This window comes from Gossypium arboreum, chromosome 6 (assembly GCF_025698485.1).
Source record: "Gossypium arboreum isolate Shixiya-1 chromosome 6, ASM2569848v2, whole genome shotgun sequence".
NCBI lineage: Eukaryota > Viridiplantae > Streptophyta > Magnoliopsida > Malvales > Malvaceae > Gossypium > Gossypium arboreum.
The window spans coordinates 112,043,428-112,063,976 of NC_069075.1; the positions used below are offsets into that span (position 1 = coordinate 112,043,428).

At 32.7% G+C, this 20,549-nt stretch overlaps 1 protein-coding gene and 1 long non-coding RNA gene across 2 annotated transcripts; both read left to right on the forward strand.

Annotated features, from left to right (window-relative positions):
• Positions 1-6,613: 6,613 nt before the first annotated feature.
• LOC108479915 (eukaryotic initiation factor 4A-8-like) lies at positions 6,614-9,592 on the forward strand. Its single transcript, XM_017782766.2, has 5 exons — positions 6,614-6,767; positions 7,433-7,502; positions 7,602-7,708; positions 7,785-8,215; positions 8,748-9,592. The coding sequence occupies exons 2-5, from the start codon at positions 7,435-7,437 to the stop codon at positions 9,381-9,383; spliced, it is 1,242 nt and encodes a 413-aa protein (XP_017638255.1). The 5' UTR covers positions 6,614-6,767; positions 7,433-7,434; the 3' UTR covers positions 9,384-9,592.
• Positions 9,593-12,479: 2,887 nt separating this feature from the next.
• Positions 12,480-16,979, forward strand: LOC128294041 (uncharacterized). Its single transcript, XR_008284215.1, has 3 exons — positions 12,480-12,522; positions 16,366-16,429; positions 16,811-16,979. It is a non-coding gene; the product is annotated as an uncharacterized LOC128294041 (long non-coding RNA).
• The last annotated feature ends 3,570 nt before the right edge of the window (positions 16,980-20,549 follow it).

The window sequence follows — 20,549 nt, forward strand, 5'->3', positions numbered from 1 at the left end:
AACGTGGGTCCGGGTGCTGACTTTGTGTACAGACTCGTGAGTGGCTCAATGAGCATACTTTACATGATAGCTATGGGACTCGGGTCCTGACTTGATAAAAAGGTCCATGAGTAGCTCAAATGTGAATGTTTCATAGCACGAGGTAGCCCTGATTTCTTATACGACATTTAGACACAAATTCCTCGCGTATCTTTATGTATTTCGAGAGTTCAGCGGGTAACCCGAAGATTTAGTTGGTTAATACTTTGATGAGGTATGTATACTGAACTCATGGTTAGGACCTGAGTAAAAGACTAGGTGTATTAAGTATACATAAATGAAAAGAAGAGTAAGATAGAGACGTTAAGTGATTTATATCTTTTAAGCATGACAAGATACCGTTGGATGAATATGATTTTCTTATAATTACACTTTATTTACATATATGCACTTACTAAGCTCCCACGCTTACCCTCTTTTCTTTTATTTCCTTATTGTGCTGCCAAGCTAGCATCGGGGATCCAATGACATCAAAAGCTTCGATCACACTATCACTCAAGACCTTGGTATAGCTAGTTTCATTGTTATGTTTTCTGGCATGTATAGGGACTTGAGTCTTTGTTTAGTGTTTTGTTAGTTAGCCATAATGTGTTGGCTCATATGATGAATATGATACTCATTTTGATTTATAAATAGAAGATGATATTTTCATGGATGAGTAAATTTCATAAATGAAATGTTATCCACTGTGGTTATTTGGATATGTGATGTGTCCTTATGTTAGTATATAATGATTTTTGTGCAGGTTACATAAGTAAGGGTGACAAAAAGGCTTGGTAAATAGCCTTATTTTGTCCACACGAGTAGGCACATAGGCATGTGTCTAGGCCTTGTGTGACACATGGTTCACCACATGGGCATGTAATATGGCCGTGTGTCCCCTACACATAAGAATTGTAAGTCAGTATGCATTGTAGTACACACGGGCAGAGACATGACCGTGTGTACAGCCATGTGAAGGGCACGGCCTAGCACACGGGCGTGTGCCTTGGCCGTATGCCCCTTAAAGATTGCTGGCGTCAGAAATAGAATGTCCAAGTTTTTGCATACGAGCTAGGACACAGGCATGTCATGGCCGTGTGAAGAACACGGGCCAGAGACACGGGGGTGTTCCAGGCCGTGTGAAAACCCCTGTAAGTGTGCATGTAGAATTAATTCCACACGGGTATAGAACACGGACGTGTCCCTGTATTGCTTAGGCCGTGTGAGCTACACGGGCCAATAGAACGACCATGTTGAATTGTCACACGGGTGTGTGCCCCTGTGTTAAGAGTTATTTTCAGAGTTCTTTAAAGGACTTGGATTGTTTCTAAATGGGTTCCAGTGGATGTTTTGGGCTTAGTAGGCTCTTATTAGGGAGTTTATAAATAAAATTGAAAAAAAAGTTTTAATTTTATCATGTTTTGTGTTATGAAAATGTCTATATGCATAAGTTTAAGCTAGCTAATACCTTATATTCTGACCCAACGTGGGGTACGGGTGTGGAGTGTTACACTCGAGGCCCAAAACGAGCATTAAAATTAAGTCGGGACTTAATCAGAAACTCTAAGAATTTTTCACTAAATTTCAAAACTTTTCTAAGTTACAAGGCTCACATGCCCACGTGGTCCACGGGACACGCCTTTGCTGTGGGCCGTGTTCGACCCCATGTAACTCTCTGACTTATGCACATGGTCATGCCACACGCCCGTGTACTAGGCCGTGTAGCACACACAGTTGAGACACACGCCCGTGTCTCTACCCGTGTCTTAGCCCTTGTGCTTAATTCTGAGCATTCTGTTTTTCAAAATTAAGGTGCAGGGGACACACGGCCTAACTACATGCCCGTGCACTCGGCCGTGTGTCACACACGGTCTAGACACACGCCAATGTGGACAAAATAAAGTCATTTCTAGCTTTATTTCTCACCCAAAATCACACCCATGACCTGCACTTGAAACACACATCTAATACCAACCTTTCCAAGAATTCAAATTAAACAAGTTCCATCATTCATCATGGCATACCATTAAATGCATACATGCTTACAATCTTACCTTGGTTCAATCCATAAATTAGACATAATTTGATCAACTACTTAACATATATTTAGCTATCATAGCATGATGTTACAAGTATATCAAAACAACCATTACTAGTCATTCCAATGGCTAGATTACAAACCACATATTCAAGCCATTTATGGCCAAGTTAGCCTATACATGCCATTCTACCAAAATGATTTTGCTATGTATACCCAAAATAAGCTAGTGGATAGTGAGACAATGCTCCAATGATCTCCATCCTTTGCGAGCTTCCGAGCAATATAAAAAAGGGTATAAAAGAGGGAAAAATAAAACAGAGTAAGCATTACATGATTAGTAAGTTCGTATAACGAAAACTAAACTTACCAATCCTGTTTATTAGATCTAAGCATGCAATATCATGTTTTCCATCCATTAGCAAAATCGCCTAAACACATGCATTCAATAAAACATGTTAGTCAACAAAATCTTCTTATCAATCAAGTAGACATAGATGAGCTCATCATGCAATATTCTTTCAAGTCATTATCATTTCATCTCATAATTCTCATACCATGTCAAGAGTTGTGTCCATTGAATCATTGAAATTCCGATGGACGCTCAAATAGTACACTCGAGGTGTACGATTCAATAATTCGTCAATTTCTTATTCAAGGGTACCCATTAGGGCACTTAATCAAGGAACACACTCTTGAGCCACATATCGTATAACAGGATTACTACTCCAGGCTAAATCCTTTATATAACGTATGCTTAAAAGAGCTCAATTAGGATTACCAGTCCATGCTAAACCCTAATCATAACATATACTCGAGAGGTATTATATCAGGATTACTCGTCCGGGTTAAATTCTTTCTATAATGAGGTCAATAGGATTAGTCGTCCGAGCTAAATCCCGTCTGCAACAAATGTAGGACCTCATCCATTTCGGTAAAGTACATATATTTATTGGAATTCAATATTCAATCAAGACTTAACCCTTTTTCACCATTTCAAGCATGTATTAATTTCTCATATTGTAACATCCAAGTGAATCACATTAATGATAATCACATTTCATACAATCACAACATTTAATTTAACATAATTACATGCTCGATTAAGTTACACGAACTTACCTTGACACTTGTTCGCGTAAGTAATCTACTAATCCGTAACATTTTCTTTTCCTCGATCTAACATCGAATGTGAGTTATCCAAATCTATATAAATAGCTTTAATCATCAATTTTTAATATTTCCTACTCATTTGGACTCAATTTACGTCCTAGGTAAAATTATCATTTTGCCCCTAACTTTTCCATAAATTCCAATTTCGTCCCTAAGCTCAGAAAATGAAACTTGTGAAATTTACTCCTTATTCTAAGCCTAACCAAAATCCCATTACAAAATTTACAGCACGTGTATTTATAAAAATTCAGCATTTTTCTTCAATTTCACAATTTTACATTTTAGTCCCTAAATCATGTTTTCATCAAAAATCACTTTGTAAAAGTTGTTTATCTATTAACAACCTTTCCTTTTATACCATAAAATTATAATTTTCATCATATTCATCCATGACCCAAAATTCATACCTTGATAACTTTTCAAATTAATCCCCCAAATAGATAGATTAAGCCATCCCGATTTCAAAAATATCAAAATTACTAAAAACGGGACAAGGAAACTTACCCAATTAAGCCATGAAAGTTTCTTCTCTCTCCTAAGGTTTCCATGTATTTTAGGTTGAAGAAGATGAGAAAATAAGATGATATTTTCTTTTCATCTTTTAATTAATTAAATATTTTTAAATTCCAATTTAGTCCTTTACCTTTTTCTAAATTTCCATGGATGAGTCACCAAAAATCTACATACTTTTCTTTAATGGTATAATTCCATATAAGGGCCTCTAGTTTTGAATTCCATAGCTATTTAATCCTTATAGCTACTAGAATTCAACTTTCGCATTTTATGCAATTTAGTCCTTTTCGTAATTAAACACTTAATCGATAAAATTTTCGTATCAAAATTTTCACACGGCATATCTATCATAATACGGACCATATAATAAAATAAAAATAAATTTTATTTTCGAATCGGATTTGTGGTCCCGAAACCACTGTTTTGATTTCACTAAAATTGGGCTGTTACAAGACTGTCGTTAAGGAGAACTTTTGTCGCCCAAATACTTTTCCAAGTGTACGATGGTGTGCACCCTAACTCTACCTGTAAGAAATTAGTAGATGAGTAGTAATTTTCTTTTAGAACCTGCGCTAATAACGAGTCAGGCTGATCAATAAGACGTCATCCTTACTTAGCAAGTAAGGCCACATTAAATTTCGCCAAGTTCCTAAAACCCATACCACATTTCTGTTTTAGTTCACTTTATCCCAGCTACACCAATGAATTTCTTTGTGCCCATGCCCTTTCTGCCACCAATACCTAACTATTATAGCTTCCATTTCTCCACATAAAGTTTTGGTAATAGAAAGCACATCATGGAATATATAGGAATCGCTTGCAGAACCGATTTAATGAGACTTCCTTACCTCCTTGTGACTAGAACCTCAAACTCCATCCATCAATTTTCAGCCGAATTTGATCTTTTAAACTGTGAAAAGATGCATTCTTTTTCTTACCTACCAAATTAGGGAGACCAAGATACTTCTCAACATCATTCGAGATCTTTACCCCAACAATCACTTAACTAACTGTCTGTTAGCCTCCATAGTATTAGTATTAAAAAATATTGTGGATTTTTCAAAGTTCATACACTGACCAAAACACAACTCATACGTATTCAAAATTTCCTTTATCTTCTGAGCTTCCAAGGTCGTTGCCTCACCAAATAAAATGTAGTCATTTGCAAAGAGGAGATGAGAAATATGTGGGCTTCTCCTGATTGCTTTTGCCCATTTAATCTCCCCCATTCTCAATGTCGAGCACATAAGGGACGAAAGTCCTTCACTGCAAATCAGAAAAAGAAAGGGGTTAAGCGGATCCCCTTGACGAAGCCCTCTGGTTGGTTTAAAACGTTCTCCCTTGCCCCCATTTAAGATGATCGAATAGAAGACTGACGTAAGACATTTCATAATAAAATACACCCAAGATTACACAAAACCCATTCGCCCCATCATAAGCTTTAAGAAATCCCATTTCACCTTATCATATGCCTTGCTCATATCAAGCTTAAGTGTCATGTGTCCTTTTATTCCCATTCTTTTATTCTTCAATGTATGCATGATTTCATAGGCCACAAACACATTATCAGTAATTAAATGTCCTGGTACAAAAGTACTCTGTGCACTATCAATACATGCTTCCAGAACATGCTGAAATTTATTGGCCACCACCTTAGCTATCACTTTATAAAGAATATTGCATAGACTAAATTTTTACAAATATGATCTACGTTTCTAATGAGTATAGATAATTAACGCATCTTTTACAAATATATGAAAGCTTTTTTTTGTTATTATTGTTTTAAAATTACTATAAAATTTAATATATTTAAATTATTCCGTTAATTTTATAAACTATAATTACAATTAATTTGTAAAAATTAAAATAGAACATCGATGGAATTGAAATTGGATGAAGAAAAGAGAAAAAAATCACATCTTACAAATATCTAAATTAACTTTATTATAATAATTTATTATTTTTACTAATTGAATTAAAAAACTAAATTACAGTAATTGAATTTAAATTTGATTTTACTTAAAAAAGAAAAATATGCTGAAATTTTATTCCCTATTATCATTTATAAATAAAATTTAAAAATACATGCATTAAACCAGTGTATGGCATGAAAATGAAACTAGTTTTCAAGCTATAAGATACTCGTTAAAATAAATTAAAAATTATTTTAGAACTTTTTATAATTAAATAACGTGCAAATTTTAACATATAAAACTTGGTTAGTAGCCACCAAGGCGGTTTTTTTGTTAAAATTTTCTATTATTCTCTTGTGAATTTAATATTTGATTAATTTTTAATTTTTATATATTTTTTAAAATTTATAATTATAGTGCTCATCAAACAATAATTTTATATCCATTAAATTTTGCTATTTTCAAAATTTTGATTTGATAAACATCTTCAACTTATTATTTTCATATATTATTTACTAAAAATTAAGTTAATAGATTAATGACTTTCAATCGTTATATTAAGATTGAAATATCAAAATTGGTAAAGTATAAAACTTAGAATAGTCCAATCGAAAAATATGAATTAAATCAATAACTATACTTATAATATATGATTAATAATTAAATTTAACTAAATAAATTTGATTATTATTATTTGGATGAAAGCTAAAATATAAAAATATACAAAAATATAAGACCAAAATTAATCAAATTAAAATATAAAAAAAAATACACAGAATTTAACTGCTTAATGGTAAAGGAAAAAGGGACAACTTCCTGACGAAGCATTTCACGTGGCATGACTCTTCCCTGTAACCCAGCTCATCATCTGCTGTCATATACCTGAAACATCATTACGTGGCATAATCACAACGGTCACTTAAACCCAATTTTTTACAACTAAGTCCACTAAATCATAGTCTCCCCCTCCAACTCCGAGTAAGTTTCGAATTTCCCAATTTATGTCGAATTAAATGTTTCTCCAAAAAATAAACAACACGTTTATATTCACCAACTCTTCGACCCTAAAACCTTTCAACTTCAGGAAATTCGACGATCAAATCAAACAGGTGACCTTCGATTATCTGCTTTTCTTCTGCTCTGTCTTATGATGTTTGTTTAGATTTGTCTTGTTTTTATTTAACCTGTAAAGGCGCTGTTTGGCTGGCTTTTCAATTACAGTTCCCTGATCGTTGCCATCAGTGTCTTAGGTTTTGTTTATTTAGGTTTATTGTCGATTACGTTTGTTAATCAGTGATTAGGGGGGTTCTTTGCATTATGCTCCAATATATTGTAAACTTGGTTATTTAGGCCTTAGTAATTGCCTGTATTTGATGCCTTTAAGTTGTTCTACTTTAGGGCTTTACAAGGAGATTTTAAGTAGCTAAAATTTCAAACTTTATGCATCCACACCCTCACATTATATGTTTGTTTTAACTGGGGGGAAGTTATTTACATGTCCTTCTCTTCCCTTTTACTCGGGTGTGAGTGCTGGATACAGTATGTATCTGACACGGGTATAATCAGCTTTTTCCAAGCTTTTCATGTATGCGGAGGATCTTTGGGGGTCATGTCTCTGCATTCACTTGTCCAACGGGAATGTAGGGCAAATGAAGTGTAACAGCAATGTAGGTTCTCTCAGCAATGTAGGTTCTCTTAGGAGTATGGTAATGCATTCATATGTTAACGTCTCTTATGTGATGATTTTTTGTTATTTCTTCTCTGTTGTTTACAGTCATGGCTGGAGTTGCACCTGATGTATCACAATATGATGCTCGTCAATACGACAGTAAAATGAATGAATTGTGAGTTTTTACTGCACTAGCCTCTTTATGCAATTATTCTTTGTCATTTGTGCTTAGTAGTTCCCGTTTTTTGGCTTCTATTTGTCCCCGATTATATAGGCTTGCTGATGATGGAAATGACTTCTTTACTACTTATGACGAGGTCTACGAGAGCTTTGATAAAATGGGTTTGCAAGAAAACCTCCTAAGAGGCATCTATGCTTATGGTAGTCTTCATTCTTTTCTGATCATGTGGCCTTTCTATTGTCATGATCCAAATTGACGTTATAATCCTCAATATAGGGTTTGAGAAGCCATCTGCAATTCAACAAAAGGGAATCGTGCCCTTTTGTAAAGGTTTAGATGTAATTCAACAAGCACAATCAGGTACCGGTAAAACGGCAACTTTCTGTTCTGGGATCTTACAACAGCTGGACTATGGTTTAGTACAATGTCAAGCTTTGGTTCTTGCTCCCACTAGGGAGCTTGCGCAACAGATTGAGAAAGTTATGCGTGCACTTGGTGATTATTTGGGTGTAAAGGTTCATGCATGTGTTGGTGGAACTAGTGTCCGGGAGGATCAACGAATCCTTGCAGCTGGCGTACATGTTGTTGTTGGTACCCCTGGTCGTGTTTTTGACATGCTTCGCAGGCAGTCTCTTCGTGCAGATTATATTAAGATGTTTGTCCTCGATGAAGCTGATGAAATGCTCTCTCGTGGTTTTAAAGATCAAGTCCGCATCTTGACTTTATATGGTTTTAATGGTTTAGCATATCATAATAAGTGCCACATTTGTTCACTTCTAATAAATTGCTACTTTAAGTACCTAGTGCTCGATTTGAACTTGGCTATGGAAATAAAAAAGATTGTAACAGTCTTTGATTAAAATGTAGAAGAGGATGAAATCTAATAGACAATGACCTAAGGTACTAGAAGGCACATCTTGAGATGGACGACGTTAGGAAATTTTGAACAGTAGTATAGTAAACTGATCCGCTTTTCGCTATGACTATGAAGTTGTAGTAGAATGTGTGATTATGCTGTATGCTACGTTTTATGCCTTTCATGAAATTTGCCGGCTCTTATGTTTCGATTCTTTGTTTCTGGTACCATTGTTATGCTTTGGAGATTCAGTTTCCTTTATGCTGGATTGTTGCACATAATTTCATATGTTTTGCTCCAAATACAGTGACCTAAGCTAATGTGTTAAATTCTGTATTAATATTACATTTGTGATTGATTAACCGTAACATCTTCATTTTCAGATCTACGACATATTCCAGCAACTCCCCCCGAAAATACAGGTTGGTGTTTTTTCTGCAACCATGCCACCCGAGGCTCTTGAAATTACCAGGAAGTTTATGAACAAACCAGTCAGGATTCTTGTGAAGCGTGATGAGCTCACCCTCGAAGGTATTAAGCAGTTTTATGTCAACGTTGACAAGGAGGAGTGGAAGCTCGACACGCTTTGTGATCTCTATGAAACTTTAGCTATAACTCAGAGCGTGATCTTTGTTAACGCCAGACGCAAAGTTGATTGGCTTACCGATCAAATGCGGAGCCGTGATCACACAGTATCCGCCACCCATGGAGAAATGGACCAGAACACTCGTGATATCATCATGCGCGAGTTTCGATCGGGATCTTCTCGTGTGCTGATCACCACTGATCTATTGGCTCGAGGGATTGATGTCCAGCAGGTCTCGTTGGTTATTAACTATGATTTGCCAACACAACCGGAGAACTATCTTCATCGTATTGGTCGAGGTGGTCGGTTTGGGAGGAAAGGTGTAGCGATCAACTTCACAACACGAGATGATGAACGGATGCTTGCCGATATCCAAAGGTTCTACAATGTAGTGATAGAGGAACTGCCTGCAAATGTTGCGGATTTGATCTGATTGAGTCAGCATTTTCATACACAAGAGCAAAGGTTGCTTTAGTAAAAAAAAAAAAAAAAGAAAAAAGAAAAAAGATTGTTTGTTTTGTGAGTGAAAAGGTTAAAGTGGATTTGGCATTCTTGACTTCATTATAATCATTGTTCTCTTTATTTACATTACTTAGATATTTTTATTTTTTTAAAGAATGGTATTTAATTCATATTTTGATATATAGACACAGAGTCTTATCTCAATTTTGAGTAAATTGATGATAATTGTGTGCGTAATTTATATCCTTTGATATATTAAAATTTAAGTTAAAATAATTAAAGAGTCAAAATTGATATATTGAGTATCGACTTTCATATGATATAAATTTATTTATTATAGTGGAATTCATAGCTCAATAAAGGGTAAATAGTGTTTTTCTCATTAGCATTACATGCTAGATTAAAAAGTAGCATGGCCACGGATCATTTGTTTAGGACAAATGATTTAATCACTAATTGTTCGTAATTGATTTATTCATGAAGGGAGATATAATATTTATCATGAGATAAAATAGGATTACAGTGGGTGAACGAAAGGAGAGTTTAATCATGGTACTTTACTGGAATGACTCCATAATTAAATAATACTGTAATTAATATATGAAGAGCCAAAATTTAATTACAAATTATTTGAACCTTAATTATATGTTCAATTGATCCCTTTGCTAGCTCGATACAACCCAAAATGAATTCAATATAAAATCAATACTCTAGAATGAATGAAAACAATGATTTAGAGAAATAGATTGCATTTAACACTATCCGCAGTGAATATGTTTTCTCACTAAGTACAAACAATGACATAAAATTTAATTTCTTCAAATTATTATTTAATTTATTGCAATTAAATAAGTGATTAAACTAACCAATCATTGTAGTTTTATTTAAAGGAGAAATTAAATGCATTTCGTCATAGATTCTAATACGATAAAGTTGTTATGACTTTATTGAAATTAGAATATAGTTGAGAAAATAATTTAATTGGATAAATTAATTAATTAAACTTTTAGGAAGTAGAAGAATAATTATTGTGTTGGTTCAATTATAAGTATTGGTTAAAAGACTAGAGAACACATAATATTTGTACCAGTGTACAAGACGGGTCCAATGGGCTCATCCCATGTGAAAGGGGCAGCAAACCCTAGTATTCCTTAAGGCATGTCGCTGCCATTGATATTTCAAATATAGTGGAATACTATATTTTTTATTAAAATATTATTATTTAATTACCAACCATTAAGTAAAACTCATGTACTATTTTCTTATAAAATGAAACTATGAAATGACCAAATTACACATGTTGAGCGTCATTACTCTATTAGAAAATAGTAGTAATTTGTTTATAAGAATAAATTCTATTTTCTGAAATACTCAAAAGTTTTCAGTTTCCGTAGAGAGAAATAAATGTTCTTACTAAAAATTAATTGAAGTTTTCATTATGTGCATTTAGTTTATTTTGTTTGAACCCACACTCAAAGTAATTCTGAGTTAGAGGATAGCGGAGAAGATTGTTTGGTAGAAAGCTGGAAAATAACTTAGACCAACTTGCACAAAGCACAAGCGATAATTTAGTTTAGGGTTTATTACTAAAAATATCACATGACTCATTTTTAATAAAATTATTTTTATTGTGCCTAAAAATATTGTTTTCTAAACTGATTTTTCTTATAGGAAGTTCAATCTTTGGGCGGATGTTGTTGTTGTAGTTGCCGACAATGCCATGCCACCAACAAATAGTTGAAAAAAGGACTAGAAATCAATTGGACTGATTGGATCGAGAATTGACTGGGGTATCATTTTGGAGAGAGGCATCAAATTAATTGACCCATAAACTGATACAGATCGATGAACTCCTACTAAAAAATTGATTGAAATAACAGTTGAACCAGTTTTTATTTTTAAATATTTTTTTATTTTTAATAAAATTTTAATAATTTATTTAATCGAATTGTATAAACCAATCAAATTAGCAAATCAATGGCCTAATTAGTTTAACTATTAATATTGTAACACCCAAAAATCACCAAGTTACTGTATAAGGAATTTAGTAGAATTTTGATATAATGAATTAAACTAATTTTAAATCTATAAAAAGAGGATTTTAGTCCACTGAATTGTTACTGGTTTAATTGGGTAAAAATATGAAGTTAAAGGTAATTTAAACATTTAGAAACTATATTAAAGTAATTAATTATGATGATGATGTTGAATTTTAAGCATTAAATCAGAAGAAATTGACAATCAATGATTTTATAATATAAAACTAATGATGAATATCATCTCTTTTCTTCCATTTAGCAACCGAGGGAGAAGTGCATTCTCCCTTTTTCCTCATTTTAAGCCCTATACACATTTCTCACCTCACTTCTCATCAATTTTCACCATTACTTGTAATATCTTCTTAATAAAGCTTTTATTGGGCATTTTCATTCATTATCTCCACCATCTAAGTAATTAGGGTTTAAAGCCTAGTGACAGGAGTGAGAAAAGAGGTAATTAAAATATGGGTTTTGAAGATCTCATCTCATACATGCATAAATCCTTTTTTATTTCAAGATTTGGGTTGTAAAGCCATATTAATCGCTATTTAATATTTATGTTATTTTATGAAATTTCTTTTAATATTCATGAAAAGTGTTGAAGAAGAACCAAAGAAAACAAGTGCGAGGAAGGAGAAGAACCTATTTTCTAATGGTGACGGCATCACAATTTCGATGTGGGAGTTAATTATTTAATATTTATGAGATTATTTGAGTGTCTTATTAAATTTAGGCCTACTAACTTTTATTGTTTGTTTAGTTAATTAAAAAAAAAAGGACTAAATCGTACAAATTGTAAAATTCAGTTGCTATTAGTTTAAAAAGGGCTAATTGTTTATAAAAGTATAATTGGAAGTATTTAAATGGTAATTAAACCGTATTTGAAGACAGTGGACGGTATCGTGCTTAATAAATTAAGTTTTATAATTAAAATGTTATTAAAGTTAATGTTAAAATATTATAATAGTAAAAACAAAAGAATTAGGTGTTCAACTTTTTTATTTTTTCTATGTGTTGGCAGAACCACCATTTTTGGAGTTGGGAGCATCAGCATTGTTTCTATGCTTGCATGTAAGTGTTTTCCTGGTCTGTTTTTCCATGAATTTTGTATTTTTGTGATCGTGTTTGGATATCTAGTTAGAATAGAGATTATTTTGTGAAACTGTCAAAGTTTATAGAGTTTGTCATTGATGTTTTTTAATTTTTCTTGATGTTTATTTTTGAGTTTGAAGCTTGATGATGATTTTGATCTAGTTTGCGAAGTGATTTGATTAGTATTCATGTTTAGAGATTAAATTGAAATTAAGTTAAATTAGACATGGTTTTCTTGGAAAATTTCAGCATGTAAAGACTGCTTTTGGGTGTTAATAAATTCGACACATGGGTATAGAATTAATTGTGAAAATAATCATGTTTCGGTCATAAGGATCAAATTGAATAAAATGAAAAAGTTTGAGGCAAATGTGAAAAATTATAAATAGGAAGACATGTGCATTAAATTGAATATTATATGAAGTTAAAGCTAATAAATTGAAATAAACTATTTTATAGATCAAGAACCAGTAAATAATCATGGAAAAGGGAAAGTTACTTATTAGTCCCTAAATTTTTCTATTTCTGCAGTTTATCCCTTGTAAGTTCATACGGTTTAAATTAAAATAATTTGTAATATTATATTGAATTGTGAATTATGACTTGTTGAATATCCGTATATATAGAATGTAATAATCAAAAAGTTAATTCAAGGTGAGATATATAATTGATTTGTAAGATATTATGCGATTACTTGTATCGAGCCCGAATGAATATAGGATAGGATACAATTGACATGCCAATAAGTTGTGTGTGGTACGGGATTGTATTGTGATGAGATGATGATTATTGACTTGTTACTATCCACTGAATATACCAGAGTCCAACATTTATTGTTGACTATTGTGTTATATTTACAATGATTCTAGTGTGTTACTAGGGTAGATGTAAAGCCTACGGGATTGGCACTTGGTGTCGAGGCATGCTTCTGGAGGGATATTAGCCTACGAGCTAGGCACTTTGTGCCTAGGCGTGTTCTCGGTTGGTTTGGCTCGTTTGAGCTTTCTGGCGTGTCTTAGGTGGATAACCACTTATCCATATCTATTCATATCATTCATCGAGCAGTTTTTCAATCGTTAAATAACTTGTTATTGAATTATAAAAATGTTTGCATGATTTTCTGATATTATACCGTGACTTGTTATCGAATGATCTTGAATGATTGAATAGATTATGCAACTTGTATATATGTGAAACTCACCTGTTGAATGGTTGTGGTTGATAGGAGTAATGTTTATTAACATATTTATTATACAATTTGCTATGTTTATTCGATAAATTTTAACATTTCAACCTGTGAACTTACTAAGCTCGTAAAAGCTTACTCGTGTCATTTTCCTGTTTCCTTATAGATATTGATATGTTTACTTTTGGGTTACGTAGCATGTAATAGTTTTGTCTTGTATTTGTTTTGAATACTTACTTAATAATGGTACATCTTATACTTGTGTGATGTTGTTTAAGCTTGGCTTTAGCTTACTTGTGTATATGTCTTTGATTATGGCTTGTAAAAGTCCATATATATATGTTTTGGTCATTTTGTTTATACTTCTTGTGAATGAATTGGTTATGGTAGCATTATATGTGAATGAAATGAATGAATTGATAAATTTGGCATGTGTTTAAGGTAAGGACTTGTGATCTTTGATGTGAATAAGCTTGGTGTATAAATTGTGGTACCAATGAGGGCATATTGGTTAGGCACTCAGGTTAAATGTTTTAGTATGTTTTAAGCTTGTTTAAATGTGTTTTAAAGACATGTGAGTGATTGATTTTGGATTGGCTTGGCACCTAAGAAATGAGTAATGTTTTGCCTTGTCACTTAAATTGTTGCAACACCGATTTTAAGATGTTACGACACCACTGTGATAAGGTCACTTAAATTGTCAAGGGTGTTTTCGTCTGCACGGATTTTTTATAGCATGTTTGGCTTATTGTATGGAGCTTAAAAGAGTCATTTAAAAACTCGACTATAAAGAACAAATTGGAGAACATTAAGGGGACTTCTCCACTTTATTTTAGTTTAGTGTTTCTTAGATTAGGGTTTCAGAATTAGTTTTCTTTGTAAACTTTTGATTTTAATTTCAATTGTAATTTTATTTAGTTATTTCAATGTTCTCCAATTCAGATTGTGGATCACTCACTACTTGTTATGGATTTCAGTTCTTACGTACAATCAACATTCAGTATCAAATTTTTATTTGCTTCTTTGTATTTTGATATTTATTAATGTCTAAAATCAAATTAGGGTTTTTAGTTACTAGATCCATGGCTAACTAAATTTCGAAGGGAGATCAACGAGTAGATGTGGGATTAGTTGTAACATCCCAAAAAAATCGAGTTAGAAGAAATTGAGTTTGGAAACCTAGAATGGTTACGTTCTGAGTTTCAGTTAGGATTTTGAAATTTGGACAAGTGAATTTGATTTTGTTCAGTGGTTAAATGTTTTGGTTATGTATGCAAGGTTCCAGGTTTGAATCTCATCCATTGAAATTTTTCTATTTTAACTAAACCCTATTTTTGGACATATGGGTTATATTTTATTTTCGATCAAATGATGATAGGAATGAGTCTGCTAATTCAATGGTTAAGCTTATGTATACCTTCTAGTTTTATGTTCAAATCTCCGCGAAAGCAATATGAATTTTTTTTTTATTTTGTTGCCTCGTAAGGTAGCTTTAGTTGGTTTTAAATTAACCAAAATCTCTCAACTTTTTTTTTTGCCTGTTACATTCTTTCTATTCTTTTTGTTCTTAACTATCGTTCTTTTCTCTTTTCTTTTATTTGTCAAGTTCTTCCGCCGATGATTTTCTGTTGAATCATTGTGGTATCGATTCTTTTAACTTCCTTGCATTGTTCATTTGTAACCAGTCGTGTAAGTATTCTCTGTCAAGTTCTTGCGTGAGTTTGTTGTTAGATGGGGTGGTAATTAGTTTTCTATGATGAAAATGTTGACTTGCATAACTCTTTGTTAGGCGAAGGCCTCGAGTTTAACGTTCTCTCGACGGCTTAAAGTCTGCGAAATTGCATTTCGATTATTGGTAAGTGTGTAGTCTGATTTGGGGTTTGTGCATCGAAGTTCTTCGACATAGTTTCAGTTTGAATGCTAGTTAGCATTTTGGTTTGATTAATTCATCTGAATAGTCAATTGAATGTTATTTTTAGGTGTCGGAATCACTCTAGCTATTTCTACATCGAATTTGTATCAAGCCGAAAAACATGGCCTTCAACGCCATATAGCCGTATCATCGTTCAAATTGAACGAAGGCCTTTCGCAAGGTCCATATGATTTGTATTAAGCTATAAACCTCAATATTTATTGATCTGTTAGTGTATAATCTGTTATCTGTATGTATGTCTATTTTGATATAAGTTAAGTAATGATGACTTGCTAATGTATAATGTGCCTCTGTTTAGATGCGTTAAGGTATGTGCCTTATCCAGGTACGTTTTGTATTCTACTAAGTTTGTTGGTGTACCTCTGCGTCATTCTATTGATTAAGAATATATGATATCTGAATATGTTAAATTAATTGGCACTAATTCTTATTCTGATTTGTAATCATGCATGTCACTTCATGACAAATCTAATATGATTTGTTGAGGTTTGATAAATCTGTTTTACAAAGCATGGATTCCCATGTCTACTGATTCTGTTGTTGTATGATAGCATGACCTACATACTTATCACTCTGATTCTATGTGTACATGCCATGACACATTGCATGGGATTTGGGATGATGTTAAAGGAGGAAAATTATGTACTGGTAGTTTAAAGATCTGCATATTTAATGGCTTGACCACATATATTTGATTTGGCAGTTAAATTGCATATTGATAAGCCATCGTTGCCAGGCAACCCGAGGTGGCGGGTCATTGTTGTCAGGTAACCCAGAATGACTTTAGTGGTGTGTTTTGGGTGGATGAGTTCATAGGGAAACTCTAATTTGGTGTGTAGTGGAGTTGATTAGGACATTTTCTGAAAATCTACATTATGTTTTTCTGTAAATATTGCATTGGCATAGACTCATATCCTCTGTTCTGTTTTGTTCTTTTTGTTTTGTTGGACTATCATTTTTAAAATATCATTGATATTCTGATCTATATTGTTCTAGGTATATGATTTGTTTCATTCTGGTTATATGATTGCTATTAAGTTCTCTACGTTACTTCGAATTATATGTTGTGTTCCATTGATTTGTATTTGGGGTTGGTTTTACAATGTGCTTTGTAGCTTACCTCTTTTATCTTATTCTTGTCTGTTCAGGTAAATCTCTGATTTAGGATCAGACGGTGTGCGGAGCTCGGATTGTTTTTGCGCTGATGTAAATATGTTTTAATTTTTTGGGGTTTGTAATATGTTTCTTAACTAGCATTACTTTTTGCTAATCTCGTCAATAACTGATAATTTTCTAACGTGAAACTACAAAATCACTTAAGTCAACTAAAACGGATTTTGGTTTTTAAAATTAAAACCCTGAAAAGATTTTTCGTTACACATCAAGTAACAGTTTGAGTGTTTTCTGAATTATTTTCGAAACCATATTTTAGTGTGTTCGTGTAACCCCTCCAGATTTGGTCTAAAATTCTAGGCCGAGTTCGGGGTGTTACATTAGTTAGTAATCATTTTAGGGTTCTCATAAAATTGGTTGGATCGGGTTGAGGGAGACTAAACCTTAGGATTGATGAGCCTAGGAAGTTATTTAGGTAGATGAGGTCAAGAGAATAGTTTACCAAGTATCACTTAGCCCATCCGGTTTGAACTGTGAGGTCAAGAGATAAGCAGTTCCTGTCGACTAGTTAGGTTAGTTAAAGGCTAAGAGGTAATAGCTAGGTTAACTACTAACTAATTGATTAAAACTCTAGAACATAAGTTAACTATGAATATTGAAACGAGTTAATCTTCTGATTAGCATATTTGAAAGATTCATTATTGATTTTGTTATTTTATTAATTTTATTATTTTGCATATCTATTTTCAAACCAACTTTCCTCCATGATTGATTGTAATATGATTTTGAGTTAGTACTAGTTAGAATCATTAGTGAAGGAATTTACTACCTTTCGCAAGCCTCTTTCCATGCATCGGGGAGTAGGGTTATTATTTATTACTTTTCGTAAGCCTGCCCTATACGTTTGGGAGAAGAGTTATTATTTTACCTTCCATAAACCTCCCCCATATGTCTAGAAGCAAGGTCATATTTATTACCTTCCGTAAGCATCCCCTCATGTTTTTAGGAGCAAACCCACATTTATTGCCTTCCATAAGTCTCCCCCATGTGTCTAAGAGCAAGGTTAGTATTTTACCTTTTGTAAGCCTTCTCCCATGCGTCTAGAAGTAATTTTATTATTTTACCTTCCATTAGTCTCCCCCTATAAGTCGGGGAGAAAGGTTATGTCTCTTTTATCCTAAAAAAAGTTTGTGTTAATAAAATGAATCATATGCAAGACTTATAACCAATATTTCCACGTAAGCCACTTAGGCATGCGTTAGCACCAGACACATCGTTAACCTATACATTGACTCTGTGACATCCCTAATTAGACCCTAGTCGGAATGTGGTTTCGGGACCACAAAACCGAGTCACAAAAATTCATTTTAATTTTTGTTGCATATATTTATGTGTGATAGTGTATGTAGGAAAAATTAAAAGTTTCAATTTAGTCTTAGGAATGTAAATTTTTCTTGAAAGGACTTAGTTGAAAAATTTAGAAAAAATGGTAGGTAATTTGTAAGGATCCAAAAACAATGAGGTGAGAAAACTTGGGTTTGCATGTCAATTTACCCTTAAAGCATGTAGTGGCCGACCATGAAATGATGCTATTCCACTAAGTCAAATTAAAAAAACAATTTTAATTGGCAAATGATGTAATAAATTTATAAGAAAAAGATGAATAAAATAAGAAATAAAGGTAAGAGTGTGTTCATCTTCCTTACCTTCTTGCAAAGCCGAAACAAAAAGAAAAGAGGAAGGAATTTGTCTAGGGCATTCGGCTATCTTGGAGGTTAAATAAGGTAGGAGTTCATGTTATTTCTATTGATTTTTATGAGAATCTAGTTAGTAGTCAAGCTCTTATTGTAACCCATATGTTGATTTTTCTTTAGTTTTGGTGACAAATTGTGCATACGGTATTATTGGATAAATGCTAAAAGGATAGTGTTTTGATGTTTTGGATAGAAATATTAGAAAGGGGAAAATATGAGCTACCTAAATAGATATATGTGAATTTAAAAGATGGTATGAACAAATGTGGAGTTTTGCTAGTTTAGGATTATTCGGCCAAGTGTTTATGTGGTGGAAATTAAGTGTTAAATGAAATGAAAATGATATTATATGGGGGTATGTATATTCGGCCATATGAGTAAATATATAGATGATGTTAAATTTGATTATGTATAATGTGCCATATAGGGTACACATTGTGATATTAACTTTAATTCTCTATAATTGATCAAGTGGGTGATATTGGTTTATATGGTTAAATTTAATTTATGAATATGTACCTTGAAATAAAATATATCATAGACTATGTTACTATGGAAGTAAGAATGCATTCGGCCTTGAGACAATCTATAAGTTTTAGTTAAGGTTCTAATGTTTTGAACAAGAATGGTTGTAAGATGAAACGAAAATTATTAAAATATATATGAGTAATTAACAAGGGTGGTTGCCGTGTATATAATATTTATGTGTGTTTTATTGAAATATTTATTGGGTTAATTATAGTAATTGGATCTTAGGTGATCAATAGCCGAATGGCTTAAAGTTAGTAAAAGCATAAGGTGAATAAAAATCAAATGTTGCCGTATGATTCTTTTGATATGAAACTATTAATGTTATGGGATATAAATAACTAGCAAGGTAATTAAACTAGTTAATGTATTTATTTAAGCTCAAGAACCCAAAGGAGGAGAATCAAGCAAGGGCAAAACAAAGTGTATTGAGTAGCCGTTTGGAACTGCTTTCATCCGACTTAAGGTAAGTCTTTGAGTAATGGAACTTAGCTTAAGATTTGATAAACGATAATATATATTTATATGAACATAATAAATAAAATGTGACCTAATGGTTCTACTTGAATTACATATTGAAATAAATAAGTTTCTAGCATATAAGTTTAGTTATAATGAAGAATGATATGGAATACTGTAACGATGGGACTATGAATTGGTGTAATTACCTATAGCAAAATGATAAGGAATAAGTTACTTCTATGAGCCTTAGCCGATTGGTTATTAGAAAAGTGATATTTAAATTATGATTTGTATGTGGTATTAAGAAGTACTTATATATGATGATATGTTTTAAACTCAAATGGTAAGTTCTTAAGTGTTTGGACTTGGAAATTTAAGAGTAATTGTAATAATCTGCTTAGGACAAGCAGCAGATAGCGTGATTTTTGAAAATCACCATAAATTGTTGGAGTGGAATTAGAGACTGAATAAAATATGTAATCAAAGATCAATGAGTCTAGTTTCTTATAAAATAAACAGTGCAAGAAAAGGAATTTCCTATAGAGATATTTAAAGTTGTGTGTGACGTTGTCGAATGAATTTGAAATCCCATTACGCTTTTTAGAAAATCATTATAAATAGTACAAAAATTTTTATAAGATAAAATTTATATTGATTCGTAGTGAAGAGTGGTCAGTATAGTCAAACAATGAAATAGGGGAAACTTTAAGAAAACTCTGGTTTTGATTGGCCAAACCAAAAATCCTGAAAATTTTATGGATAGAAGATATATGAGTCTATTTTCGGGGAAAATTTACGGCACTTCATTTGGAGTTTCAGTAGCTCAGTTACAAATAATTTAATGATTGTTGCTCAAGAAAACAGCTTGTAGTGAATCTATGATTTTGTTGTAAACATTGATGAAACTAATTGAGTTGCTTATAAGTTATTGCTGAATTGATGTACAAGATAAATATATAGGTGGTGAGGCCAAAATGGCTAAAATTTAAATGTGTGCAAGTTATCCGAATGGCTATTTTATAAACGTAAG